The sequence below is a fragment of the Cupressus sempervirens genome, chromosome 10, assembly GCF_028749045.1.
Source record: "Cupressus sempervirens isolate cs-2001-9-10 chromosome 10, ASM2874904v1, whole genome shotgun sequence".
NCBI lineage: Eukaryota > Viridiplantae > Streptophyta > Pinopsida > Cupressales > Cupressaceae > Cupressus > Cupressus sempervirens.
This window is the reverse complement of record NC_143127.1, coordinates 751,448,928-751,457,608: the sequence shown is the minus strand read 5'-3', so window position 1 is coordinate 751,457,608 and position 8,681 is coordinate 751,448,928. Positions and strand designations below refer to the sequence as shown.

The following is an 8,681-nucleotide window of genomic DNA, read 5'->3' as shown; positions in this document are numbered from 1 at the left end:
CTATTTTAGTTAACTAAACAATTATTAAAAATAATACTTATAAATAAGTTTTCGATAAAAAAAATATTATCATTTTAAAAATTATTTAATATTTTCTAAAAGATAATAATTATTTTTAATTCTTTTAATATTTTTTTATTTTAAAACTATCCAAAAAAAATTAAATTTTTTTTTTTACTCATGATTCGAAATATTGAAATAAAAAATTATTATCCATAATTTTTCCACATTAAGTTAAAACTATAAAGAGATTTGATTAATAAAAATTCATAATTTTTACACATTAAACTACAACTATGAAAAGATTTGGTTAATAAAAACAAAGTATATATCTATCTTCAATTAAAATGTTTTGCAGCACAATTACTATATTTGGCTGACGGCATCTGACTGTACTGTCAGCATAGGACATCACAGTGCGGGCAGCCTAGGTGTTTGGACGGGCAGCGGCTCGGTGCAAATATGTTGCACCGTAGCCGGTGCCGGCAGCAGGAGGGTTGGAGCGTAAATGGCAGTTAGGCTAGCCGTTGGGAGACCAAGTGTTCTCTTTGAAAATTTGGTGCTTTTTAAAAATCCCGTTGGAGTGGAGGGGAGCGTAATGTTTGTTTTTTAACATAATTGGGAGATTCATGCCGTTGGGGGATTTATACACTTAAGAAGGGGCAAACGAAATCCGGAAGAGAGGGCAGAGGACTGAGCTTTGTATTTGTATTGGAGGGCTCGTACAAATCAGGAAGATTCATATGGCCTTGAAGAGCGAATTGATACTAAAGGAAGAGGCTCAGAGGTACCTTGAATCGTACCTTTGACAGAGGTACCTTGAATCGTACCTTTGATTTTAGTTTTGATTTGAGAGCATTCAGAGGGATCTTGAATCGTACCTGGCTTTTTAAAAGCTTTTCGGACTCCTCATCCTTCTTTTTAATGGGCCTAGGTGAAATTCGTACTCTATTTTTCGTATTTATGGAGCCCTGCACGGCGACCTTGTTTGAGGGAAGGGATAATCTCCGCAACTTAAACTTCTCATTCTGGGATGAATTCCGTACTCTGTTTCTCACACTAACGACGCCACCAACATGAAGCTGATGTCCTGCAGGAGGGCTCCTTCTGGCTTCTTGTTGGCATACTCGGACAGGAAGGGATAATTTTATAATCGATCACTACATTGCTTCCCTAAGCATCAATAGTTTACTCTTCTCATGATTCAGGTACAGTAGCACTCCCGATTTAGTGACTCTGGGTTTCGATTATTGGGTCATTATGAATTGCATAATTTAGAATTAGGGTCACAGGGTATACAAAGATCATAGAAAGCACGCACGTGGAATCTTCTTTATCTTTTTTCTTTTGCTTGTCTTTTTAACCATCACTCTGTTTTTATGCTTAGCAAGCTCCACTGTGATTGGTAGTGTCCGGAGTCCCTCTGTTTTGTTGAATTGTGCTGGGTGTCTGGTTTGGAATCGGGCATGTCTTTTTTCATAGGGCTTCTTGCTGTTTGTATTCGAAACTGTCTTGAGTTATTTTCTCTCTGTGTTATAGAGATTTAGTAAGTATTTTCTGGGTGTAGGGTTGGAGCTTGTTTGTTAGCTAGTTGCCTACATTGAATGTGGGTATGGTCATATTTTTTCTGCCAGGATTTAATTTGTAGATTTTTGCATCTGGGTTTATCTATTTTGAAGTGGGGTGTTCATATTTTTAATCTTTCATAATAATAAATAGTCCTGACAGAAATACTCTCAATCATTTCTTGATCACAGAGTGATTTGTCATTTTCACGACTGTCTATCACAGATTCACAAGCCATGGCATGATGTTTCAAGGTGGAACCTGATTGGTGACGGTGTTGGTAAGGTATGGGCATCCTACGGAAAATTGGATTGGATTATGTAGATTGCATTTATATTTTTATAATCATTGTATCGTCAAAGTTAGAGGAAGTAGTTAACATGATCTAAGTGATAAAATGTGTTGTAAATTCTAATTTTCAGCCCTAATGAAAAACATAATGTCAAATGTGAATTAATCCAATGGAAACCCTTAGGCATCTATTTCATTTTAATTAAAAAGGTAATGAAAGTATTTAGATACTTAGGAAAGTTTAACCTTGTTTCTGGAAACATTTTGTAATCATTATACATTGTTTTGCATTCTTTGATAACTGTTCAAGCTTCATGGTGATTTAGTGTGAGCAAGGCAAGGTTATACTCTCTTTCAAGTAGGGAAAGATGCAACTTGTAGTATATATTTTAGGATTATATGATAATTTTAATTTTTGTCCTTGTAGGTTGGTGGTGATATTATAGGTACATCTCTCATTATAGCCGTGTGTTGAAAGTATAGCTGGAGGCAAGTTATTACAAGTTACAACCCTTTTGTACTTGCTTTTTGAAGTGGATGCTTTATAGGTAGCATAGCCTCTACAATTATAATTTTTTACTGTTACTTCTGAAAAAATGATTTTCAGTGTCAAAATAAGAATCATATCTTTGTGTTCGGTGTCTGAATGGTGATCCATTTCATTTGTACAGGTTTATTGCGAGTACATTTTCAATGCATTCAGTTACCCTTGCATCATCTGGAATTCTCCTTGATTGACCTGTTGTAACTGTTTCAATGGTGGTTGTTTCTTTTCCTTGTTGGCCATTCTCTTTTCTTGCAGCAGGTCCTTTGGTTATCTATGCTTAGCCACTAGAAGCTAAAAAGGAGTCTTTTTGGGTGAGGCAACAACTTCCACTTATGGGATGGTAAGCATTGCTGACTTCTGAAGAGTATATGTCTAATTCAGTTTTGAATTCTTTTTCATAGAGTTTTGCTTACAAAATCTCTTTACCGTTGACCGAAGATTCTTTATATCTTGTAATGTTGATATGCTTATTTTGTTTTCAACCATTTTACTACAAGAATTGGACATAAGCAATTGAAAACTCTAATTTTTTTCTTTCTAATTTTTACATTCTTTGGTGAGTTTTAAAGAAAGAATAGGTATTGGATATAGTATTCTTTTAAAAATTCAGCGAGGCATAAAAAAAAAGTGCAAAACATCAATAATTGTGGGGCTAAGTTTTGGTTGTTAATTGTTTAATCAAGTCCTTAATGAATGTGTATGTATTGCATTGTGACAATTTGTAGTTGACATAGAGAAAATTGTGAACTATTATAGAGCTTATTTGCAGCTCTCATGTTTTTGAATGAGTAGGATTTTGTAATCTAAGTAGAACAAAATGTAACAAACTACAGAGCTTATTTTTCAGCCATGGGTTTTCTTAGATCTATAGGAATGCATAAGATTTTGATTTTTATTGTATGCTGTTTAAATTGGTCATATCCAAATTTTTTCTTAGATGTTTTGAGATATTTTTGTTGCCTAAGGTAGATCTTAAATAATGTTGTACAGTTCAGATTGTGGTGACTTGCATAGAAAATGTGAAGAACTTTTAAAGTTGATTTTGAACTTCCAATTAGATTCATGAAGAACATGAAATATTGGGTTTTAATAATTAACAATTTAGGGAGAGTACATTTTGAACAAATTTAGAGTGTGGATCTTGAGAAACCTTGTTCCAGATATTAGGTTTTCATAATTTACGATTTGGGGAGGGTACATTTTGAACAAATTTAGAGTGTGGATCTTGAGAAACCCTATTCCAGATTGCTAGTTGTGATTGTTTGAATCGTTATTGTATTTTCTTAAGGGGACGATTTGAGTTTCCTTGATTTGCTAAATGCCAAGAATGCATGATCAAGGAAGTTTCTAGCTTGTATAGTTGTTCAATTTATATATAAAATATGTACAATTGTTTTTGCTCTATAAGCACTTACATTGGCTGTGCTAATATGAAGCACTATCTAATAACATTTTATTTAGTCATTGTGATGTCCTTGGTTGGGATTGTGACATATAGCTGTTGAGTTGCAACGTTCCATTATCAGTTGTAGTGTCCCCGTATGCAATTTCTTAGAGTTTGGACTGAATTCTCATAAATGAAATCGCATGAGACTCCTTTCCTATTGTAATTTATTTACAGTCAGTGATGTTATTTGGCAAGGGTTATTTTACTTCTGATATGAACCTCCGATCTGACTTCAGTAATCTTAATTGTGTATATATATATATGTGTGTGTGTATGTATGTAGCTTCATGCAAGCTAATATCAGTTTGTGAATATAGGAGGATTGGATATTGTTCTGCTAGTATATACTGCCTATAAATATTAATTTGGGAATATAAAGAGAAAGTAAATCTTATGTTGATCTGAATATGTTATGAGATGAAAGTTCCAATGCTTTGTAGTGTCCCTGTTTATATCTATTTAGTATTTTTATGATATCTTCTCTAGACGAATAACACAAACAGTTATAGTGAAGTTACATCAATGCTTGTGCTCAATGCAAAAATAGAGCATAGATAAGTCTATAACTTCTTGGTTAGAAATAAATGACAATGTCTCAACTCAAATGACGAAGTGCTTCTAGAAGGGTCAGGACCTAGTGCTAAAACTCTGAGGTGATTTCCTGAGTAGTTCAAACTCCCTTTTTCATTATCTGTAGTGGCTGCTCATGTTAATTTGATTTATAACATGTTCTGATTCTGATGCTTTCATTTTCTTCCTATTCGATGATGATGTTTTTTTTCCTATTGGATGTGTATTGTTTTTTTTTAGTTATTATTATTTCTTATTTATTTTGTAATTATATTCTTGTATTTAAATATTTATATTTAATTATCTATCTTTGTATTTAATTATGTATCTTTGTATTATATTGATATTAAAGAGAGATTACAATATTTGAGGTATGGCCATATACCTTACTACCATATATCTACCCGTCCCAAGGCCATACATTTTACATTACAAAAAACTGTAGAGTATTAACACCCTGCCAAAAGCATAGACCACCCAAACCAAATAGAAAACACTAGATGAAACAAAACAAAAAGATGCTCGCATGCTAACTCCGTTGTCTCCACCATCATCCTGTAGCTACTCCTTAAACTAGCGCGCTGCCTCCTCGCATGTGAATGTTGGCGTAGAGCGATTGTCTAGCACAAAAATCCCTTGTCTTACTCGATGACGCTTGCTACTGCTATCCCCCTCCTATTCAAGCAATGAGGCATCCACCTAGACACCCTTTGCTGAGGAAGCTCTCCCCTCCTGTTGATTCTTCTTCACAAGTTGATGCCGTATTGGTTGCCCTGGAGCGAGTGTACTCTTTCTCGGTGTAGCCTTCATGAAACCTTGCTTGCTCTCAGCCGACACCCAAATTCGCCCAAGCAAAAAATCCACAATCTTTCTCCAACCTTGCTCTGCCTTTGGGAGATGCACTCCTTGTGGATTTGTAGAGGACCATACTACCAGTGGCTGAACAGACGATTCCCCACCACCAATCAGTCTTCAAGGATCCTCTCCCATCTCTACGCCCACACCCAAGACAACTTGTTCTATTATATCTTCCAACCCCAAAAGCTACCGCATATCCACCCTAGCTGCGACTACATGGCGAACCTCCTCTTCGTTTACCCACCATTAGTGCCAGTGCCAAAAATAGAGACGCCACGTCCAAGTTTGATTGCCGCTTCCAATATGCATCCAGATACTTCGGCCCAAACATCTACTGGACTCCCTCCAAGAAATTCGAATAATCAAACACAAATATGTTCTTAAGGCGCCGAGCAGTGGTCTTGACCTCGTAAGTTTGCATCTGATTCTCAAAGCCCAAAGCAATATTTGCCTCCATTTCTTTCATCTTTGAAAAAACTCTAAATTCGGCTTGTCTTTTGCTTGAATTTAACTTGCTTGGAACTCTTTGGAAACAAGCAAACGCCGGAGTGCCGAGAAATGAATACATTAGCTAACATGTGCAGAGGATTGGGATCTCTACATGCCGTAAAATAATAAATGCCATCGGGGGTAGGAGTCGTGATGCCTTCCCCAAGAAAATGGCCAAGATGTAAAGGTCATTATTTGTAAAGTTGGCTAAGGCAAAAAATTTCTCTCTTTAATCTAATACAAGGAGTCTAAGGTCCTTGAAAATTTCATTCTGAGTTCCCATTGCTGCATTTGTGCCCATGTTAGCCAACATGTCCGCCACCCTATTGGCTTCTCGGAATATATGGGAACCTTGAAGTCTTCAAATTCCATTAGCAATCCTTTGATTTGCTGAATATATTTATCGAGGTGCCAAGCCTCCATCTTCCCTTTCTTTATGCCATGTATGATTATCTCCGAGTCCGCTTCCAAATGGACTCTTCTAATGCCTAGTTTAGCTCCTAAGACAAGAGCCTCTTTTGCTGCATAACATTCAGTCACATTATTCGTGCCATCATGCAGACGTTTTGCCACGAAGGCAAGAGTATTGCCCTTGTAATCTCTTGCTACACAACCATACCCTGAGACCCCTGAGTTTCCTGTAGCCGCCCCGTCAAAGGTAATTTTAACCCATCCTTCCTCTGGTGGTGTCCAACAAACCTTTAGCCTTTTTTGAATAGGATTAACCCTACCAAACCCATAAACAGGCTGGCTCTATCTTTGTATTTTAATATTATTATTTATTTATATTATAATTATAGTAAGTATTTATTTGTCTATTTTTATATTTTTAATATTACAAATTATATATTAAAATCTTGTAATTTAATGAATATTTATTATTAAAGTTTTCAAAGTGGGTACATCATAGTCATGTACAGTAAACATGATCTCTATCAATGGTTCATTACCACCTTCTTGGTTGGGAGCATAAAAACATCTACTTGTTGAGCTTTTTAAGCTAATGATGACAAACCGTTAGGTCCATGAGCTCCTTGTATCTTGGAAGTTATATCGATGCCAAGGCACTAAAAATTGCATCATTTTGTGTAATTAAATTCATGAGTGCTATTTCAAACTTGCTTTAGTTTTTCCATAGTGACTTATGTTCAATCAATTAAACTTGTTGCTACTCCATATGCATCTATATCTCAAATGCGTCATGAATTATAAAATGTTGAATACTTATACCTTAATGACCTTTTTGCCTCTTTCCAGAAGGGTTGAGATAACCAAGCTTTGCCCATATGTCTTGTATTGTTAATAAATTGCCAAGATAGTTAATATGCTTTTGTGCATTCTGAAAAATATGTCTAGATACTAGATCTCTATGATACCCATTAAAGTTTGATAGAATGAGTCTTTCTTGACTGTCAAACTTGAATCTCTTTACAGGTTTTTGCTTCATGAACATGATTTAAAGCATCCAGATCGTAAGGAGTGTTGTAATGAATTGATAAAAGGTAACATCTCCATTCAACTCATCATACAAGGAATACACAAATAAACCAAGATAGAGTGCATAAATCAATGAAGCTATATAATATCCCTACTCAGCTCTTCATATGCATCATATGGAAATGAACCAAGGCAGAGTAGAATTGCAACTTGTGGGACAAAATATATTTTAAAACTATAATATGAAAATATTGGGCAACTGGTTGTATTAGTGCAAGAAAATTTTCCTCCAATGATACTAGTTGTTACTTTTGTCTAGCTATCCTATTTCACAGCAATGGGGATATAATTTTAATTCTAGTTGACCTAATTTTTTATGCTGGATACTAATATAATGTCTGGTTTATGTACTTTTGCACATTCTAAAATATGTCTAGATAATGCTTTTTTTATGATGCTTGATAAAAGTTGATAGAACGAGTCATTCTTGATTGTCATATTTGACAAAATGAGTCATTTTTTATTGCAATGCCCCCCTTTTTGGATTACCTTATATTTTCCTCTAGAATCACAAGTCTAATAAAAAAAAGAAACACAATATAGTTAGAGATATAACTTTGCCCAAATAATGTAAAAGCAAGATAGATCCCTGTTAAGTCCTACATTCATGTTAGACAATTACTGAAGATACAATTCATAAAATCAATTATTAATAGTAGGGTTGGAGAAGATATATTCACAATCCACACAATGAAATATATATATATATATATATTTCATTGTGTGGATTGTGAATATATATATATATATATATATATATATATATATATAATGATTTTTTTGTATATATAATTCATTATTTGGGTTTAACCATAACAAAACTTGTATAAGGAGATAATAGGGTACTTGAAGAAATCCTAAATCCAAGCCCAAGAGTGGATATACCATCCCTTTTGGCCTTCAAGTGACCTTTCATCATCTATCCTTCATTAGGTGGTGCACTTAGTGAGGCAGCTTTTAAAGGGATCTTTATGCTAGGCTTAAAAGTGGATATACCATCCCTCTCGGCCTCATGTGATAGAAAAATTGAACATCCAAAATGGGATGTTCTATCTAGTGGAGTGCTTGTATTTGCACCCCATTTCCATGTTTCCTTATTCATCCTCTTATTGTAGACACCTAAGAACCTTTAGAAAATAAAGTATTTTTATTTTCTGAAAAATTTCTGATGACATCATCATTTATTAATTAATTATTTATTTAATTAATTTATTTATTTTTATGCCATTAAATCCTTTTATCTTAATTAAAAATATTTAATTAAGGAATCCCTCCCAAAAATGTTTAAATCTTATTTAAACATTATTTCCTTATTTATTAATTATTTAATTAATAAATTGACCAAAAAATCCAAAATAAATAAAAAATTTATTTTTTGCCCAAAACTTGGCCAATTTCCTTAAGACCACTAACCTC

At 34.3% G+C, this 8,681-nt stretch overlaps 1 protein-coding gene across 6 annotated transcripts in view; it reads left to right on the top strand.

Moving 5' to 3' along the window:
- The first annotated feature begins 374 nt into the window (after positions 1 to 374).
- LOC149536063 (protein IWS1 homolog 1-like) overlaps positions 375 to 8,681 on the top strand; it is a 193,872-nt gene continuing 185,565 nt past the window's right edge. Inside the window, exons 1-5 of one of the 6 annotated variants that reach the window (XM_089806694.1) lie at positions 413 to 814; positions 935 to 1,208; positions 1,758 to 1,851; positions 2,285 to 2,346; positions 2,529 to 2,744. In XM_089806694.1, the coding sequence (XP_089662820.1) occupies positions 2,742 to 2,744 (3 nt within the window). In that variant the 5' untranslated portion in view covers positions 413 to 814; positions 935 to 1,208; positions 1,758 to 1,851; positions 2,285 to 2,346; positions 2,529 to 2,741. Of the gene's footprint in view, positions 1,209 to 1,757; positions 1,852 to 2,284; positions 2,406 to 2,528; positions 2,745 to 7,202; positions 7,271 to 8,681 lie in introns of all 6 variants that reach the window. The other 5 variants (XM_089806697.1, XM_089806695.1, XM_089806692.1 and 2 more) reach the window with 5 other exon arrangements.